Source organism: Dysidea avara, chromosome 9, assembly GCF_963678975.1.
Source record: "Dysidea avara chromosome 9, odDysAvar1.4, whole genome shotgun sequence".
NCBI lineage: Eukaryota > Metazoa > Porifera > Demospongiae > Dictyoceratida > Dysideidae > Dysidea > Dysidea avara.
Genome location: NC_089280.1, coordinates 30,579,827 through 30,601,015, shown reverse-complemented (window position 1 = coordinate 30,601,015; position 21,189 = coordinate 30,579,827). Strand labels below are relative to the sequence as shown.

Sequence of the window (21,189 nt, the reverse complement as noted above, 5' to 3'; positions counted from 1 at the left end):
ACAAGAATTCTGTGATTTATATCATACAGTTATAGAGTAAACTACTGTAATTATCCAACTAAATTAGACCTATTTGAAGTTTCCATCTCAGTAAAAGTATACAACTAAAAAATTGATGAATCAAAATATAAAACTTAGTGTTTTAAGATACAGTTTGTGACTATATAAAAGTGACACTAAATATATAGACCAATTACAACAGTTGTTTACTTATTTTCCGTACAATTTGCACATTCATTATTTATAGCTGTAATTTAGTAGCTATACAGTGTATAGTTCATTGTAGATATACATAGCTAGTACATATCAGAAAGTTTATTAAGTAGTAGACAGGCTATCATCAGAGTTAGTAGATAGCTCATTAGTGGGGATCAGCAGATAGTTCACTAATTGTAATTCCTTTCCGTTGAAGCTTCATTATTAATTTGTTGTGTCCAGAATTTCCAGATATTTTGCTTGATTCATACAGAGCTTTAATAAAATTCTTCTTTCCTTCTGGACTTTTGCTGACCAATATTGATGACAGGAGACAAAGAACCTTTTTATAATTTGTTGTTGATTCCAACTGTAGTTCTTGTTCTTCATTAATAGTCAGTATGTTATACTTCTTCATGTAAGGAAGCAATTCTAGGATCACAATAAACTGTAACATTTCTGGTTGCATAGTGTTGACAATTTCCATTACACATTCACCATTTGCTGTCAGCACTTCATATGTTACATTGTTATCTGATTGGAGAATACATGCTTGTACATTATCGCATATCAATAATAATGATTTTCTTACCAGTACTCATGGCCTTACTGCTCTCTAACACATTGTCAATATCTGCATAACATCACATAGTTCAATGACTTGTATTGTACAGCAATTATTATTAATAATAATAATGGGTACTAATTTACTAGTGCATTTATTACTAAAGTGAAATTTCAGTTATCTGAACCCTGGGAACCACATTGGTTAAAAATTATAAACACAAAGTATGGATTAATTCAAGCAATAAAAAGCAGTGAAACAAGATATATGAATGACAGTATTACAACATGGTTATGTGTTATGATCTACATGAGTGACTGTTCTAATAGAATATCATACAGGTGACTCGGGTTGATCTGAAAGCTTATTTGGACTTAATTTTACCTAACGAATACTGCCTCATTGTCGTCTGAGAAAATTGAGGCTGGTTTTTGGGTGATGTTATTTTGTGGGCCATGCCTACTCCTTTGTGGTCCCTACTATACAGTAACTATTGTACTGTATAATGTAGCCAGGATGGCTCCACCCATGCATTACCTAATGTATTAAATTATCACTGTATATCTGTAGAGTGTGACTTATAGATATGCTGGTAGCAAAGGCTAAAATCTTATACTCACATGCTTCATCTGCTGTAAACTTAAGGAAAAATTAGAAATTTTACATTTGAATAGGGACCATAGAATTAAAAAGCAAGGAAACGAGGGAGATTATCTACTTCTGCAGCTATACTAGTTAAAATTTAATTCTTTATTCAGTCATAGACAGCCATCAATAGTATAACCATGACTGAAGTAGGGATTAAGTAAAGGTGTAGATGTACCCCTTGTTTCATTACTCTTTATTTCTATGATCCTTACTCAAATGTAAAACTTCACCAGTAATAACATTACTGGTGAACCAATACATCAAGACACACGGTAGTGTGTCGTGTGGCCTAAGAAGCCAGCGCGCCACACCGTGAGTATATTCAGGAAGAAAGTAAACGCGATTTTCACACCTTAGTTGTTAGCTCCATGATTCCTTATTCAATTGAAACCAAAGTTGCTACAGACATTCCGGCTAGGTAGGGGAGTCCACATTCCAAATTTGAAGAAAATTGCTCTAGCCATTTTCGAGATATGAGCGGCCATACTTTATGTTTGTTTTCTTGGTTTTTTTCTTCTACTTCTTTTTGCACACTTCGCAAAATCTGCCATAAAACTCAAATTCGCACTCCAATCAGGATGAAATCTAATCCAAAACAGCCAAGCTGTAAAAAAAGAGTGCGGCCCTCAAAAAGGCTATGGTGAAAAAAGTTGTGAAATCCAAGGTGGCGGCCAAGAAATGGCTGTGATGGTAGGTTAATGGTAAAATTTTTAATAATAATGCAGATGAATTTTGGTGCCGCTTGGTCTTGGCACAAAATTCACCTGAATTGTCATTATTAAATTTTTTACCATTAACCTACCATCACAGCCATTTCTTGGCTGCCACCTTGGATTTCACATCTTTTTTCACCATAGCCTTTTTGAGGGCCGCACTCTTTTTTTTTTACAGCTTGGCTGTTTTGGATTAGATTTCACTTCTTTTTGTATTTCTATACCCCAAAGCCGGCCTATGGCCAGCTTTGGGGCTTTTTTAACTATCTTTTTTTTCTTTTCCACAGTAAAGAAGAAAAGATGAAGCAGATGAATACTTTAAATATTTCTGATTTCATCAATAAATGTACAAATTATATATATATATATATATATATATATATAATAGATATATTTATTACAGAACTCTACATGGTGCATGGTTTCTTTGCAACTGAACACTCTACAAGGTGAGTCCTTCTAGCTGATCTCTACAGGGTGAACTGTTTGTAACTGAACTATCTACAAGGTAACTTCTTCTAGCTGATCTCTCTACAGGATGATTTGTTTGCAGCTGAACTCTCTACATGATGGTTTCTTTGTAGCTGAACTCTGTACAGGGTAATTTCTTCTAGCTGATCCCTCTACAGGGCGATTTGTTTGTAGCAGAACTCTCTACATGGTGGTTTCTTTGTAGCTGAACTCTCTACAAGGTGACTTCTTCTAGCTGAACTACGTAGTTGAACTCCTTACAAGGTAACTTCTTCTAACTGATATCTCTACAGGGTGAATTGTTTGTAGCTTATCTCTATACAGGTTACTTGTTTCTAGCTAATCTTTTGAATTCTTTTCAGGGTGACTGCTCTATTAGGGTGACTGCTCTATTAGAGTATCTCGATCTCGCACTTGCTACACCAAGTTGGATTTCGTGTTATAACTCCGTGGCTTTAAGTCTGATTCTTCTACACCATTGAAGATCCTTTCTAAGATGATTACTCCATTTGTACAGCGAATTTCAAAGCATTACCCCAAGCGGTTTTTCTGGTGGGCGTGGAAAGTAGTTGTTTTTTTTATTAGTTAATCATGATTGCATAATTGTTACACACTGTTGATTTTTTCGTTGTATCTTCCTGGATTTTAGCTCGATTTCTTTCAAACTACAAAAGGTTTTAGGTTCAATAGTTAACCTATTCACCCAATGATTTTCAGCTTCTTCCCGTAAGCGGTTTACCCTGTAGGCATGATAACATATTGGTGTTATTTTTCATGGATAATTGCTAATAACTCTTTGCCTGTTTATCGTATTCCAGCCAAAGTTGGTACAAATATGCGCCTTTATAACCCCCTTCTGTATGCCAAATTTCAAGGTAATCGGATATTGCGTTTGCGTTTTATAGTGGTTTTTGTAAGTGTGCGAAAAGAGGAAGAAAAATAAGAGAAAAAAAAAACAAACTAAGCCAATTTTTGAAGTCGTATATCTCGGGAACGCTTGAAGCGATTTCGCTCAAATTTGGAATGTGGAGTACTGAAGTTGGAGGGAGTGTCCACAGCAAAAATCGTCTTGTTTCATCAAGGCAGCACAGAACTACAGAGGTGCGAAAATTGCGTTTTCGTTCTGCCTGTCAATATACTCACGGGTGTTGCGCACCGGCTTCTTGGGCCGCACGACACGCTACCGTGTGCCTTGATTTGGCACACGCATAGGGCTCGTTAAGGCGAATCTCAGTACCAAGTGTGGTAGGAATCCGATGAACAATCACGGAGTTATGACCGGGTATATGCGTAAAATAAGGTCGAAGGTCTGTCACGCCCACAGGGTAAACCGCTTGAAGGAATGAACTGAAAATTGCTGTGTAGATGGAGTAACTATCATAGGAGTGCCTTTTGTGGTTTGAAGGAATCCAGTTAAAGGCTATCGAGATATGATACAGAACCCAACCTGTGTCACAATTACGCGATCAACTTTTATGAATAAAAAAAACCATTAGTTTTCACGCCTACCAGGCAAACCGCTTAGAGCAATGAGCTGAAAATCGGTGTGTAGCTGGAATAATTATCATAGAAAGTACTTGCAGTAATACAAAAGAATCGGAGTACAAACCACTGAGTTATGATTCCAAAGCCAACTACGTGTAACATATGCGAGATCGAGATACTCTAATAGAACAGTCACCCTAATAGAGCAGTCAGCTACGTTTATAACTTACTTCATTATAGAATCAAGACACACGGCTTCAAAGGTTGAGTCTTGGACTGCTGAGGTATCTGCCTTGGCTGGAATTGCAAGTAGTCGGCCACATGCTGCATATTGTGCTTTTACCCACGGTATGATGGGCCGCTGGGTCTACCTGATGAGAACCATTCCAAACATTAGTTCTTTACTTCAGCCATTAGAGGATGCTATAAGACTCAAACTTTTTCCTTCTATCACTGGACATGTTGCATGCGCCACCGGTGAACGTGAGTTGTTCTCTCTGCCATGTCGTTTCGGTGGGCTCGGTATGGGTGACCCTACAGCTTTCTGTGAATCTCAGTTTGATGCTTCCCTGCGAATTACTGCACCATTAAAAGACTTGATTATTAGTCAGGTAGCACATGTTCATTCCCCAGATACTCGATCCATCAAGGCTCAGGTTCACCAACACCGGCGTAAGGCTTCTAAGAAACGGGCTCTTGAGATCAGAAATGGTCTCTCTTCACAGCTTCAAAGAGCTATTGATCTGAATAGTGAACCTGGAGCCTCTTCTTGGCTTCTGGCTTTACCACTGCAAGACCAGGGTTACCATCTGACAAAGCAGGAGTTCTGGGATGCTCTTCACCTGCGTTATGGATGGACTTTACTGAATACTCCTAGCCACTGTGTGTGTGGCTCGCCTTTCACTGCTGATCATGCAATGATCTGTCGACATGGTGGTTTGACTTTTGTTCGCCACAATGACCTGCGTGATACAACTGCTGAATTACTTTCAAATGTTTGTACTAATGCTGCAATTGAGCCACCACTTCAATCCCTGAGTGGCGAAGAACTTACCCCTCGATCAGCTAACTGCCAAGATGATGCCAGGGCTGACATTCATGCACGCGGATTTTGGGGGCGGCGGCAAAGTGCCTTTTTCGATGTAAGGGTTTTTCACCCAAACGCACAAAGCTACCGCAATGTTTCGATACCATCTGTGTATAGGCGTCATGAGATGCAGAAGAAGAGGGAGTATGGTGACCGTGTCCGTGAGGTGGAGTTTGCATCTTTTACTCCATTGGTGTTTGCCACAACTGGGGGCATGGGGAAGGAAGCCATCACATTTTATCGCCGGCTTGCTGAGCTCCTTTCCAAACATAGTGCTTTATCGTACAGTAGTACTTTGGCGTGGATTCGCTGTACCCTGTCTTTCTCCCTGTTGAGGTCAGCGACGATGTGCATCCGTGGAAGCCGCTCCATCTCGTTTAGATCACCAGATGCTTCCCCGGAAATGGGCCTAACAAATGGCCCTAGGGACTTTTAGATGTCCAGCTTTTCAGTTCTTGTCCAGCATGTTTGCCTCTTGTGCTGGGGGTGGTAGGAAAGGGCATTACATCAAGACACACGGTAGTGTGTCGTGCGGCCCAAGAAGCCGGCGCGCAACATCTGTGAGTATATTGACAGGAAGAAAGAAAACGCAATTTTCGCACCTCCGTAGCTCTGTGCTGCCTTGATGAAACTTGTGACAAGATGATTTTGCTGTGGACACTCCCCCCAACTTCAGCACTCCACATTCCAAATTTTAGCAAAATCGCTTCAAGCGTTCCCGAGATATGCGACTTCAAAAATTGGCTTAGTTTCTTCGTTTTTTCTCTCCTTATTTTTCTTCCTCTTTTCGCACACTTACAAAAACTGCTATAAAATGCGAACGCCATATCCGATTGCCTTGAAATTGGCACACAGAAGGGGGGGGGGTATAAAGGCGCATCTCGGCACCAACTTTGGCTGGAATACCATAAACAGGCAAAGAGTTATGAGCGATTATTCACTAAAAATAACACCAATATGTTGTCACGCCTACAGGGTAAACCGCGTATGGGAAGAAGCTGAAAATCGGTGGGTGAATAGGTTAACTATTAAACCTCAAACCTTTTGTGGTTTGAAAGGAATCGAGCTAAAAACCAGGAAGATACAACGAAAAAACCAACAGTGTGTAACAATTATGCAATCGAGATTAGCTAATAAAAAAAAGACTGTTTGCCACGCCTACCAGATAAACCACTTGGGCTAATGCTTTGAAAATTGCTGTACAGATGGAGTAATCATCTTAGAAAGGCTCTTCAATGGTGTAGAAGAATCTGACTTAAAGCCACGGAGTTATAACACGAAATCCAACTTGGTGTAGCAAGTGCGAGATCGAGATACTCTAATAGAGCATTCATCCTAATAGAGCAGTCACCCTGAAGAGAATTCAAGAGATCAGCTAGAAACAAGTAACCTGTATAGAGATCAGCTACAAACAATTCACCCTGTAGAGAGATCAGCTAGAAGTAGGGAGTTCATGCAACTATGGAAAGAGATAGTTCAGCTAGAAGAAATCACCTTGTAGAGTTCAGCTACAAAGAAACCACCAGGTAGAGAGTTCAGCTACAAACAAATCGCCCTGTAGAGAGATCAATAGAAGAAGTTACCTTGCAGAGAGTTCAGCTACAAAGAAACCATCATGTAGAGAGATCAGCTACAAACAAATCTCCCTGTAGAGAGATCAGCTAGAAGAAGTTACCTTGTAGAGAGTTCAGCTAAAAAGAAACCTTCACGTAGAGAGTTCAGCTGCAAACAAATCACCTATAGAGAGATCAGCTAGAAGAAGTTTCCTTGTAGAGAGTTCAGCTACATACAAACAAATCACCCTGTAGAAAGATCAGTTAGAAGAAGTTACCTCGTAGAGAGTTCAGCTACAAAGAAACTATTCTGTAAAGAGCTCAGCTGCAAACAAATTACCTGTACAGAATTTAGCTACAAACAAATCACCCTGTAGAAAGATCAGCTAGAAGAAGTTACCTTGTAGATAGTTCAGCTACAAACAAATCACCCTGTAGAGAGATCAGCTAGAAGAAGTTACCTTGTAGATCATTCAGCTACAAACAATTCACCCTGTAGAGAGAGCAGCTAGAAGAAGTCACCTTGTAGAGTGTTCAGTTACAAAGAAACCACCATGGAGAGTTATGTGATAAATATATGTATTATATATATAATTTGTACATTTACTGATAAAATCAGAAATATCTAAAGTACATCTGCTTCATCTTTTCTTCTTCCTGTGGCAAAGAAAAAAATATAGGTTAAAAAAGTCCCAAAGCCGGCCTATTGGGGTATGCAAATACAAAAAGAAGTGAAATCTAATCCAAAACAGCCAAGCTGTAAAAAAAAGTGTGTGGCCCTCAGAAAGGCTATGGTGAAAAAAGATGTGAAATCCAAGGTGGCGGCCAAGAAATGACTGTGATGGTAGGTTAATGGTAAAAATTTTAATTACGACAATTCAGGTGAATTTTGTGCCAATTGACCAAGCGGCACCAAAATTCACCTGAATTGTCGTTATTAAAATTTTTACCATTAACCTACCATCACAGCCATTTCTTGGCCGCCACCTTGGATTTCACATCTTTTTTCACCACAGCCTTTTTGAGGGCCACACACTTTTTTTACAGCTTAGCTGTTTTGGATTAGATTATATTATACTGCAAGTTATTCTGTGGGGAGTTCAGCTACAAAATGTTAATCTTATAGACAATTCAGCTACAAGCAAGTCACCCTGTAGAGAGTTCAGCTACAACAAGTCACTCTGTAGAGAATTCAGCTACAAACAAGTCACTGCGTAGAGGGTTCAGCTACAAAAAAGCTATCCAGTAGAGAGTTCATTTAGATCAGCTACAAACAAGTTACTTTATACAATGTTCGGCTACAAGTAAGTCACTCTGTAGAGAGTTCAGCTACAAACAAGTCACTCTGTAGTACAAACAAGTCACCGTGTAGCTGGAGAGTTCAGCAACCAATCAAAAAAACCACTCTGTAAAGAGTTCAGCTATACAAACATGTTATAACTCGATAGAGAAAGTTATAACTCTATAGAGAAATCAGTTAGAAACAAATAGTCATCCAGTAGAGAGATCAGCTACAAGACATCACCATATAGGGAGTTCAGTTACAAAGAAACCACCATGTAGAGAGTTCAGCTGCAAAGAAATCACCCTGTAGAGAGCTCAGCTATGAACAGATCACCTTGTAGAGAATTCAGCTAGAAAAAGTCATCCTGTAGAGAGATCAGCTAGAAGGATTACCTTGTAGAGAGTTCAACTACAAACAAATCACCCTGCAGATAGTTCAGCTACAAACAAGTCACCCTGTAGAGAGATTAGCTAGAAGAAGTTACCTTGTACAGAGTTCAGCTACAAAGAATCCATCATATAAAGAGTTCAGCTGCAAACAAATCACCCTGTAGAGAGTTAAGCTATGAACAGATCACCATGTAGAGAGATCAGCTAGAAGAAATCACCTTGTAGAGATTTCAGCTACAAAGAAACCACCATGTAGAGAGTTCAGCTGCGAACAAATCATCTGTAGAGAAACAAGTTCACCCTGTAGAGAGTTCAGCTAGAAACAAGTCACCCCTTAGAGAGATCAGCTAGAAGAAATCACCTTGTAGAGAGTTCAGCTACAAAGAAATCACCATGTAGAGAGTTCAGCTACAAACAAATCATCTGTAGAGAGTTCAGCCAGAAACAAGTTCACCCTGTAGAGAGATCAGCTAGAAACAAGTCACCCCTTAGAGAGATCAGCTACAAAGAAACCATCCTGTAGAGAGTTCAATTACAAACAGATAACCCCATAGAGATTTCAGCTACAGAAAAGTCACCGTGTAGAGAGATCAGATAGAAACAAGTCATCTAGAGATCAGCTAGAAACAAGTCACCCTGTAGAGAGATCAGCTACAAAGAAACCATCCTGTTGAGAGTTCAGCTACAATCAAGTTACACTATAGAAAGATCAGCTAGAAACAAATCATCTTGTAGAGAGTTCAGTTGCAAACAAATCACCCTGTATAAAGTTCAACCACCCTGTATAAAGTTCAACCACCCTGTAGAGAGTTCAGCTAGAACAAGTCACATTGTAGAGAGTTCAGTTACAAAGAAACCACCATGTAGAGAGTTCAGCTGCAAACAAATCACCCAGTAGAGAGTTCAGCTAGAAACAAATCATCCTGCAGAGGGTTCAGCTAGAAACAAATCATCCTGAAAAGAATTCAGCTATATGCAAACAATGAGAGTTTCAGCTACAGTTCAGTTATGTAAGAAGTCACCTTATTAACTACAGTACGTGACAACCATCATTCAATATTAAATATACAAATATTTCATCAGACAAAAGCTATACACACAATTACTTCCTTTGTTCCACAATTCCTACAGTAAAGAAAAAAACAAGTTAAAAGAAAGCATCAAAGCCATATGGCCAGCTTTGTGACTTGCAATACAAAAAGAAGTGATATCTAAACCAAAACGGCCAAGCTGTAAAAAAAGAGTGCGGCCCCCCAAAAAGGCCAAGGTGCAAAAAGATGTGAAATCCAAGGTGGCGGCCAAGAAATGGCTGTGATGGTAGGTTAATGGTAAAAATTTTAATTACGACAATTAAGGTGAATTTGGTGCCGAATCCTAGTGGAGGAGGCAACACAAATTCACCTGAATTGTTGTAATTAAAATTTTGCCATTAACCTACCATCACAGCCATTTCTTGGCCGCCACCTTGGATTTCACATCTTTTTTCACCTTGGCTTTTTTAGGGGGGCCGCACTCTTTTTTTTACAGCTTGGCTGTTTTGATTTAGATGCTGTATTACAGGACATAATGGCACCAAACACATTATAAAAATTAATTGTTTAACTAAACACGTGCTCCAGCAATCAATTACTGAAATGCAAAATGGCCATTTTGCTTCAGTTTCAGCTATGTTCCACCTGTTTATGCACTTCTATGTTTGTAACAATGTATAACAGGACTCATTATGTAGTGTTACAAATGTAGAAGCTTCTTTGCAAACAATCCAGTCACTACAGACATTACAACTGAACACATGCCCCAATTATCAATTACTGATACACAAAGTGGCCATTTTGCTTCGGTTTTAGCTATGTTCGACCCGTTATACAGTGTTACAAATGGTGAACAGTATGAGAAGTGCCTCTGGAATCACTCCAGTCAAACTAAAATACTGAATCCATGTCACATGTTACTGCAAATCAACACGTACATGGTAGCAGCAAAAGAAATTAATGGGACACAAAGGAGGACAAAGGTAAGTCCTGATGCATGCACTGTAGCTGCTGTGGTTGGGAAAAAGGCACATCTTGAGCTGAAGTGACATTGAACAGTGAAGAAATCAAGTTTGTAGCATTATTTATGCTTGCATGGCTAAAGGCAGCAGTTAGTAAAAAATTCAGATAATTTTTAAAACTCCATAGAAACTTGTTGGAAGGGCTTGGGGTTACATTTTTAGACTTGGTTATGCCAAACCAATACTGCCAAGCTATTATGAAGGAAACGCGAGGCTTGTTTTTGGGTAATATTTTTGAAGAAAACTTAATCCCCCTTGATCCCTACTAAACAGTATTACCATACTGTATAATACCATACTAATGATATCTTGTGGTTAACGCTACAGGATGTATGTATGCATGTATCTATGTGTATGTATATATGGCTTCACATATAGTACCTGGTTTCTGCTGCATTGGGTCACCTGTTTTTATTTCAGGTGCATCAGGTAGCATATCCATTCTTACTTCATTAATAGTGCCTGTATTTATGTGTTTTTGATCTTCTCTTAATTTGCGACAGATATAGCAAAAAAAGCAACCTACAGATATATCACAATAGTTACCTATTATCCATCATATTGAAATACTGCATAGACATACCAGTAGATATAAACAGGACAATGAGAGTCACGAGACCCACTGTACCACCGATGATGCTGGTCTTGCTGATATCATGAGAAGAAGCTGAAATAGCATAAATAATATTGATTTCACATACACCATGTTTGATTTACTTGATACTGGTTTGTAGAGCACATGAAACTGAGCACCATTAGATGTTGCATTGGTGTCACTGATTGTCACAATACATTGATATGCTCCACTATCTGTTTCCTTCACATTTGTAAGGTTAAGGACTGCAGTAGTCTCGTTTTTTACTATGGTACCATTGTGCAACCACTGGTAGGTCAATGATGAAGATAGTATGGATGGTAAACAGGTGACATTAGCACTTGATCCTACTACCACTGAACAGTTTTGTGGAGCAATACCAACATCTAGAATAGTACAGTATGGGTGTAATACGTATATGTCTACTGTTTTACAAAGCTGGGTTGAAACTGGATTGGATGACATGGATGGATATCTCGTTAGATGTTGTTTAGGTTATACCTCACCTTGCTTTCCAATATACTTATGCTTTTAGCCACAACATAAAAAATATGTGGTTGGGAGGTGCAACTAATGAGTATTTGTTTCTTATGACCAATGGAAGGTACTCAATTATGTCCGGTGGACATACATGGTTGGTATGCATGACAATTGAGAGATTTACCCACTTTGTCCACACTTATTATAGCTACTGTAAAAGGAACCTTAATTGTAAGAGGTAACTAGTGAAGTATAAATGGAGTCATATCACATTAAAAAACAGACTAGTGAATGTCACTACTAAATGTAGTGAAGATAGTGAGGCTCACTACTAATGTTTGCCACAATACTCAATATTTTTGTGTCGTGACGTTCACTACTAATTTTGTAGTGACGGTCACTACAACAAAAGAGTAGTGAACATTTCTACTTAAAAATAGTGAGTATTGTGGCAGAAATTAGTAGTGAAATTCACTACTAATTTTATTACAGTGATGGGTACAATGTGGAGTCTACTGAATAGGCCCTTAGAAGTGCCCTTGCTGTGCTATTGATTACTATTTCTTGAGCCTCGTATTTATAAGTAACGTGATATTAAAGCATTTTGGTATTTCTAAAATAACTGGAAATATTTGCAGAACATAATAAATGCTCCAACTTAAATTTGGGAAGTGACCACCTTGATTAAAATGAGTAACAGTTGCAGATAGGCGACTTCAAGAATCTTTCTGAAACTCTATAAATCTTTATGAGTCTCAAAGATTCAAGAAACACATCCCAGCAAGCCATGAAATGTGATAACGGTTTGTAGAGACCTCACAGATATGCTCAAATAGAAAGAGCCAACATGGCATGGCTGTCTGCCTTTTGAAGTATTAGCTGGCTATAATGACAAGTACACAAAAAATTAGGAATTTTCAACTAGAGTAGGGACCATAGCACGTCAGTAAAAAGTAATGAAACAAGCAGGAGTAGTGTACAATATTGAATCACAGTAAAACAATAAGAAGTGTTATATCCCTACTGTGCATTTCCATTATGGTATCTTGAACACAGTAAGGATATAACACTTCTTATTGTTTTACTGTGATTTAATATCATGCACTACTCCAGCTTGTTTCAGTGCTTTTATCGATGTGCTATGGTCCCTACTCTAGTTGAAAATTCCTAATTAATTTTTTTGTGTACTTGTTTGTTAACCTTTTTTTGTAAAATAGAATATTATGAGTGGTGAACTCATGCATACCACATCAAAAGAAATAAATGGTGCTGTGTGCCCCAGCTATCAATCATCATCTGAAAAGTGGAGTATCCATTACGCTTCGTTGTCAGCTATATGCAATCTGTTACATAGCATTCAGGAGCGGATCCAGGAGCTGGCAAGGGGAGGGGCACAAACAGGCTAAGTTGTAGGTGGTTGGGGAGAGCCAGATTCTCTTGTTAGTTGCAGTTTTTTTGAAGCTGCAAATAATTTACTACGCATGAAGGTGCTGGGGGTTAATTTTACAGCTAGTTTCACTTTGTTTTGCTTTGATTTCAGGTGAATTTGTAATAAATGTTTCTAAATGTGCATACCATTTTCATGAGATAGTTGATCTAGCCCTGACATAAAGTTTAGTATTTAATTAGAAGTATGATGCCCCAAAAGGAGGGGGAGCATTTGCCCCAAATGCCCCATCCTGGATCTGCCATTGGCATTATGAATCAAGAATTGTTCAAAAAGTACCTCTGCAATCAAAGTAGCCACAATGAAAAATACAGATGATTTCTGTTATGAAGGGAATCCATTATGTGCTACCACCAAATCGACACTTCTCGCTGTCAGTAAATATGAATGGGACACAAAGGAGGACACTGGTAAGTCCATGAAGAATGCATTGTATGCACTGCGGTATGCAAAAAGGCACCTCATGGGCCAAAGCGATGTCGACCAGTGAAAAAATCAAGCCCATAGCCTTAGCCGTTATCGAGTTATGCATGTCTGAAGGCATCAATCAGTTACTCAGTCAGTCAATTACTTAGTCAGTAGAAAATTCCGTTTAATAAAGATTCCGTAAAGTGTTTCGGGTCGATCTGAAGACTTGTTTGGGCTTAGTTTTACCTAACCGATACTGCTTCATCGTCTTGAGGGAAAAATGAGGCTGGTTTTTAGGTGATATTTTTTCATGGGCCATGCCCACACCTTTGTGGTCTTTACTATAATAATGATAATTTAATCTCCTTTGAACAACTACAGGAAACAAGTGCAAAGAATTACCAAGTGCAATTTCTTTTTAAAAATGGATTGCTTTTTTGGTATTTATTGATGTGCATTGTAGCTACGGTTTACTGCTTTTATAAAGGCTACTTGCAGGCATGTACAACATTAGCCCAATTCTCCCAGCAGGACAACTTTAGCATGCATGTGGTTCTGTGTTTCAACTGTAGTGGGTTATGCTATCTGGGTCAATGAGTTATCCAGTAACACCGATCCTGTTTCAACCGTCAAAATGTAACGTACATAAGAGTTCCAACTTTGCAGTGCTTGTCACTGGCTTTCCAGCATTTCCTATTATCTCACAAGTATACCAACCTCCATCAGTAAGGCTAACATTGTGTAACATTAATGATGTCTGATCACTGTGATTTGTGTTCATTGCAATGTCATTATGCTTCCATGTACAGTTAATGGAAGTGGCTACAGATGCACTGCACCTTAGCTCAACCTCTGATCCCAAAGTTGCTATTGTATTGTTAAGTTGATCGATAAGCTCTACATGATATGAATTGATGTAATACTCATCTAAAATGAACTTACCAAACACAGTTAATGTCACCCAGTTAGATTTTATTTCCTCTTCACTAACGTTAACTGAACACTGGTAGTGTCCACTATGTGTTTCACTAACATTGGAAAAATTCATCAATGAAGAGTTGGAAGTAATAGTGTATGATGCATCTTGGTTTTCTATATGCCACGAAACATTCTTAGTTTCAATACTACAATTTAATTGAACATCAGATCCTTCAGCCACTGTCAAATTCAATGGGTATAGTTGTAATGCTGCAACATATGCATAAGACTATAAAATAATATAGAAAAAATAAACATAAAATTACCATTTACTGTTAGTGTGGCTATCTGAGAAATATTAACTCCACCTTCAGTTGTTGCTATGCAGTAATACTGGTCTTCATCTGATGGTAGAACTTGTGATATGGTAAGACTAGTCTGGTTAATACTGGCACTACGTATGCTACCATTGTGTCTTCTCCACTCGTACTTCACTCCAAACCCTTCACCTTCACAACTAATTGTAAAGTTGTCTAGCAAGGAGACTGTTTTATTGGTGGGTTGAACAGTAATCCATGGTGGCACAACTATAGTTGAATATGTATTAAACAGGTTCAGATATAAAATTAACAACACTTACTTGTAATATTTACTTGCACTACATTGGACTGAGCTATCCCCCACTGGCTGTGTACTACACAGAAATATTCTCCTGAGTCAGAAGGATGTGCCTCATAAATGGTAAGTTGAACTATATTTTGATCTTGAATAAAATTAGAATGCTCTAGTTGTCCTTCATTTACTCTTTCCCAGGATCCATTAATGATATCATCACCACCAACTTCACATGTTAGAACAACCTTTTCTGCACCAGTAATGATGGTAAATGCTTGGTTGTGGGGACTAATGACAATCATAGGTGGTTCTGTGATTTACATGAAACGCATGTTAAATATACAATCATAACAGAGGCTTACTTTTCACAGTTATGTATACTCTACTTGAAGGGACACCAGTCCCCCCATTGTCAACTACACAGTAGTACTGTCCACTGTCAGTGACATTTAAAATAGGAATAGTCAGGTTAGTGGTATTGCTCCCTTGAACATCATCAGGCAGTGATCCTGATAGTCTCCTCCACTGATAGTTCAGTGCTCCTTCTCCAGTAGCTTCACACCTCAATGTTACATCACTACCTTCTGCTATTGTGATGGGACCATTATCATCAGGATTTATAGAGAATACTGGTAGTGCTATATATGTACATATATTAAAGGTTACAAGAAACACATGCAGGCTTACCTAATATGGTCACTCTGACAGGTTGTGAATTAACACTGCTATCACCATCAATCACAACACAGATATACTCTCCAGTATCGTTGACACTGACATTACGGATGTTCAACATATTGTTGTTGGTTTCTGGTATAACATTTTGCTGTCCTTCTATTATCCAATAATAAGTCAAATTGTCCACACCATGTACATTACATGTCAATGTGACGTGCTGTCCTACAGCAACCTCTACACTTTCAGGTTGAAGTATTATGTCTAGTGAACAATAAATACAGGCGTATTATAGTTTACAAAGTGTTCTAGTAATTACTGGCTACACTGTAGTTCGCATATATGCTCTTATAATGTTCATTCTCCAGCTTCAGGATTATAAAAATTTTACACATCCACGTGCATTGACAGAGTGCACTATTCTTGTAGGTGGATATTTTGACATGTAGATTATTATACATGCAATTAAATTACATTTTATGTGTACTACATTGGAGGTATGTAGGTTTATGCATTAGTCAATTTTTGTACTGTAATTCACACAAGCTTGAATAGACACAGAAAATGAAGTATATGGGCTGGGGTTCACCAGGGCCTAACTCACTAGATACTTGAATCATACTTCACCTAAGCTTATTCTCTCTTTGCAAAACTGATATCACCATTTGGCATTATTATATCAGACTAACCACTACATTATACAAGTGTAACGAAAATTAGGAGTCTTATAAGCTACGTAGTGTGTTATTGTGATGATCCCATATAATCTAGCATGGTTAAGGTAGAGACTAAACTATGCACATAAATGTGATGATTCCCTTACGCAAGCAGTTTTCATTGTAAAATTCCTAATATTTCTTTAAAGCACTTTTGTAGCAAACTTCATCATTATAGTGAACTTCTACAACACTGCATCAAAAAAGAATGGCTTCATATGTCATAATTGTATGAGTAAAAGGCATGCCCCTATACTAAATACTGATAAGCATGCAATGTGGTAATTCTGTTTAGTTTGTGACTATGTTCTGCCATTTACACAACCCCTACACACAGCAAACAATATGTGAACCTAGCGTACTGCTTACTTTTACTGCTGGAGGCATGGTACAAAAATCACAGATGATTTCTGTTTTATATTTACATGACAGACAACATGAAGTACCTTGCAACACAAAGGAATACAAACATAAGTTCATTAGGCATGCATTGTATGTGTACTACAGTATGGCAAAAGGGGCTGAAGTGACATGTAACAGTAAAAATATTTAGCCTTAGTTGTTGACTACCCTTGCCTGAAGGAATGACTTAGTCAGTTACTCAGTAGAAATTTTCACTCAATCAATAATTAAAAATAAAGTTTCTTAGCAACGCAGTGGAATTGTTTCATGTCACACTGACAGCACTTTTGGGCTTGATTACACCTTACCGATACTGTTAATGTACCCTGAAGGTATTGTGAGACTGGTTTCTGGTCAATATTTTTTGTAAAATGTGCAAACTTTCTAAGCCCTATACAGTACAACTGTACTGTATATTTGTGCCAACATAATTATAGTTTGTGGTGCATGTGAACTTTTTAAGTCCTTTATTCCATCCTGCAATAGTCTCACATGAACAGACGACTATATTCCTATATGCGTGTGTCTGAATGCAATAAAGTATACACACATTATCATCCATGCATACATAAAAGATAGTGGCTTGGCTATGTGAGGCTAATCTTGTGTGAGTAGCTCAAGTTAGTTAAATAGAATAACTGAAGGCAATTAGATGACAGGTGCAAACTATATGGTGCAAGTAGTATCATGCAGGCAACATGCACGGACTCATATTTACATAACATTTAACCTGTTACCAAAGAAGTGAATTTATAACGATGTATGAAAGTCAGCGCCATTCACAATTTCTTCAAGCAAAATTAACACAACACACAGGTGCATGCATTCTGGTGCTTTCAATGTAGAAGAGAGGCTAAAGCAATAGCAGTTTAAGCTGAGCAATGAGCAATTTAGGCTACAAACAATGAGCAATTTAAGTATACTTAAAAAGGTATAACTTGATTGAAAAAATTGTTACTAATGGGGTTTGAAGCCATAACCAAAGCACAAATCTTGCATATGATATCTCTACAAGTTAACATAAAATTTTGTTCATATCGTTTGGAACGGTTCTAGTTTCTTTCCTCGATGCACTACAGAGGGCAAACTGAACTACAGAAACAATAAACTCCATTATAGATATAGCAGTCAGATGATGCCTGCTACACAAGCAATAACCATTAAACTTTAACTCACCAAGCACATTAAGTATTGCGTCATCAGAATGTAGCTTAGCACCCCACTGGTTCTTTATAACACAATAATACAGGCCACTATCAGCAGGTGTGACTGTTGTGATGTTAAAGTGAGCAGTATACCGTCCAGCTGCTGTGCTGGGTAATGAGTCATGTCCTCTCTTCTTCCAGTGATACTTGAGCTTCACTCCTAATGCAGTGACGCTCAGTGTGATGTTACTACCACTACTAGCCATGATGTTTCTTGGCTGCATTGCAATAATAATGTTATCTGTACGCAATAAAGAAAATACATTATAAAGTGATGAATGGAAATTTATATTCCTACAATTGACTGTAAGTAGAGCAGCATCAGAAACAACAAGTCCTCCATCAGTGATAGCTACACAGTAGTAGAAGTCCTCATCAAATGGAGTAACTTTGGATATTGTGAGAATGGATTCATTTCCAAACATGCTACTGCTACTGTGACGCCTCCACTCGTATCTCACTTCAAACCCCACTGCCTCACAACCAAATATGACACTTTGTAAAACATCAACTGTCTTGTTTGTGGGTTGCTTGGTAATTACCGGTGGAGCAACTACAGTCATTTATTAAACATGTTTAATACATATATATATCTAATATTCACCTGTAATATTTACATGTGCAGTGCTGGATTCAGCCCTGCCCCATTGACTATACACTACGCAGCGATATAATCCTGAATGATTGGGATGAGGTTTGGTAATTATTAGCTCTAGTATCAACTTGTCCATGTCATGACACACGAATGATTCATTGTTTTCATTTGGCAATGGCCCCTCATCCAGTCTTACCCAGTAACCACTATCGATATGAAAACCTTCACATGTCAACATCACCTCTTCACTGCCATTGACTACGCTTATCATTTGATCACTGGGATTGAGAGTAATGCAAGGTGCTTCTACATAATAAAATCAATAGCATCACTAATAGTTATATTAACAATATAAAATGTTAGCTAATTGAACATTTAATCTAACTGCTTTACAGAATTGTGATTCTGAAAGTCTACCAGTGACCTGCAGATAACAGGGACTGATGGGGGGAGAGCAGAGGAGGGTGGAAGCGCTGCTCGAAAATATTACATTAATTGCATACCTCTGTTTAGAATTTCACGTGAGCCTCAATAGTCACAATACAAAACTAGCAAACAGTGGGGATCACTAGGGATCATTAGATATTTAGATTGTACTTCGTCTAAGCATAACGATGTTGTACTTTGTTTTATAAAATCACTTAGTTTTCAGTGCAAAACTGATGAAACACTTTCGCACGTAGTATGCTTGCACTAACCAGGTATGTATATTCTTCAACAAGACAATGATGCCATACTTCGTTACACCATTTAGTTAATTGCAGAAAACGAGCATTTTGCATAATTTATTTTAACCGCGCTTAAACTGCTTCTGGGGGGAGAGATAACTGGTTTGTAACACTTTTATCATTTTCACTCAAAATTCAAAAACAATTCCAGAAGCAGAACCAATTTTTAAAAAGTTTTCTGGGGAAGCATTCCCTTAGACCCCTAGCAAGAGCATGTAAGCAAGCTTGATCAATTACACTTTGCCAAACCCCTGACCCATTTAAATTTTGCTATAATGCTAAACTATCCCTTGATATACTGAGTTCATGGATCAGTTCATGGATCAGTGCCTGGATAGCCTAACATAGTATACATAAATCATACCACTATAGCTAATTACTACAAAAGAAAAATGCAGGAGATGGAGACCATTACCTGAAACTGACCCAGAACCCGTACCACTGCTATTTTCATCTTCATCATGATGTATCACAGTATGGTCAGATAATGAGCCCACTGCCCCAAGAACGTTTTCGGCATGTTCAGTCTCAGCTAAAATTGCAAGATTTTACTTTGCTAAAAAAGAAGAGTACGTACCTTCGTATGCAGCAAATACTGCAAAATTGTGGATATCCCAGATACAGCTTGCTCCTATATAAAACGGTAGCAGCAAATTTTATTGAAAAATACACATGACAACAAATGCTACAATTACAATCTACAAAACAAATTATATAACCACAACGAATAAAATACAACTACTGGGAAAGGGGAACAACAAAGAAAGAAAAACTACAGGGAAAGGGGAAAGTCATCGTCACCACCTTACAGAGCCCAATACCTTAAAATTATTCGAGCATTATTCACCCATAAACAAACAGAAAGTTGTTGAAGTAAATTTCTTCTGGCCACTTTAGGTAAAATGCCGTGGTGGTATGATCAGCAATAGAATGAAGAACCGACAAAGCAAAAGGTGTCCATATTCCAAAACCTTCCACAACCAGTGGAATGAAATCACCTCCTGCCTTCTCCACAATAGCAAGGTGTAGGATATGGTCTTGTAATAAGGCATGATGAAGGATGTTAACTAAGGCATCATGGCGACGGATTCTCATAAGACCATGCTGACCATGGGAGAATCCGTCGCAGCAAATTAAGCGGCGTTACGGTATAAAGATCTGCTAGTTGCGCAGATCATCACCACACAACCGTAGAGAGGTCATACGACAACGTGACCAACTTACCAATTAACCAAATCACTAAAAACTGTCTTATCATGCTTTGCTGCCCCACCTCCGCTACTCAGCCATCATGATCTGCTCACTCATATCATGTCACTGGTTAGTAAACAATACCAAATTTATAATGATGACGTATAGGGACTTTCAAAGGGACTTTCAAAGGGACTTTCTGGAGACTTTTAGACCGCAGTGTGAATCAAGGGTGTTAAATCTGTGAATCAGTTAGCAAAGGTCTTTTTTTTTAATAGTATTTTTTTGTATGTATTTTTTGTTGTTGTGGTTTTCTTGTATTGTTGTCTAGATGTTAATTAGTCTATTTTTGTGTTTTTTTTATTAATAGTTGTTCAATATTTAGTGTTTGTTGTACTTTGTATGTTCTCAATTAAAACACATGTTCAACCTGCAGGGCAGCCATTCATAGCCGAGTTCATGGCCAATGAATTGAATTAGTAAGGAATAGATGCTATATGTGGCCTGGAATACCTAACTTTTTGGCACATTGGTTAATTTTCTGTTTTATAGCTGAAATGAGGTACTGGGTGCTCATCTATCTTGTGTTAAAATTTCAGCTTAATATCCTGAGATATGGCCAATTTTCTGTCCTGTACATTACAAACTAACTTTTATGATAATGCATTGAGTTCCGTGAGTGATTAAGGGTGACAAATGGTGACAAATCACTTTGTTTACAAATAATTCCAGTCTTACCATCTAAAACACTTTAAAGGACATTTCTGATA

At 38.1% G+C, this 21,189-nt stretch overlaps 2 protein-coding genes across 4 annotated transcripts; one reads left to right on the top strand and one right to left on the bottom strand.

Moving 5' to 3' along the window:
* Positions 1–74: 74 nt before the first annotated feature.
* On the bottom strand, positions 75–20,552 carry LOC136267024 (carcinoembryonic antigen-related cell adhesion molecule 5-like). Of its 3 annotated transcripts, none has more exons than XM_066062077.1 (17): positions 20,453–20,552; positions 19,806–19,859; positions 19,644–19,760; positions 18,510–18,806; positions 18,204–18,458; positions 17,877–18,146; positions 15,595–15,846; positions 15,270–15,545; positions 14,933–15,217; positions 14,619–14,879; positions 14,317–14,562; positions 14,020–14,271; positions 11,162–11,425; positions 11,028–11,111; positions 10,826–10,966; positions 788–829; positions 75–729 (listed from the first exon to the last, which is right to left on the bottom strand). In XM_066062077.1, the coding sequence occupies exons 1-17, from the start codon at positions 20,484–20,486 to the stop codon at positions 362–364; spliced, it is 3,498 nt and encodes a 1,165-aa protein (XP_065918149.1). In that variant the 5' UTR covers positions 20,487–20,552; the 3' UTR covers positions 75–361. The 3 variants fall into 3 exon arrangements, with proteins under 3 accessions (XP_065918149.1, XP_065918150.1, XP_065918151.1); XM_066062078.1 differs by having other exon boundaries at positions 615–729; positions 10,893–10,966; XM_066062079.1 differs by lacking the exon at positions 10,826–10,966 and having other exon boundaries at positions 647–729; positions 10,991–11,111.
* LOC136266479 (uncharacterized) lies at positions 4,431–9,958 on the top strand. Its single transcript, XM_066061494.1, has 2 exons — positions 4,431–5,593; positions 9,952–9,958. The coding sequence occupies exons 1-2, from the start codon at positions 4,431–4,433 to the stop codon at positions 9,956–9,958; spliced, it is 1,170 nt and encodes a 389-aa protein (XP_065917566.1).
* Positions 20,553–21,189: the final 637 nt, after the last annotated feature.

Bases quoted from the DNA above. Each gene is read 5' to 3' on its own strand.
- LOC136266479 (XM_066061494.1), top strand. From the start codon at position 4,431: ATGGGCCGCTGGGTCTACCTGATGAGAACCATTCCAAACATTAGTTCT.
- LOC136267024 (XM_066062077.1), bottom strand. From the start codon at position 20,486: ATGATAAGACAGTTTTTAGTGATTTGGTTAATTG. The intron at 14,880-14,932 runs GTAAGTGTTGTT...ATTCAACTATAG, and splicing joins AGTGCAAGTAAATATTACAA to TTGTGCCACCATGGATTACT. The intron at 11,426-14,019 runs GTACGTTACATT...GTACTATTCTAG, and splicing joins TGCAAAGTTGGAACTCTTAT to ATGTTGGTATTGCTCCACAA.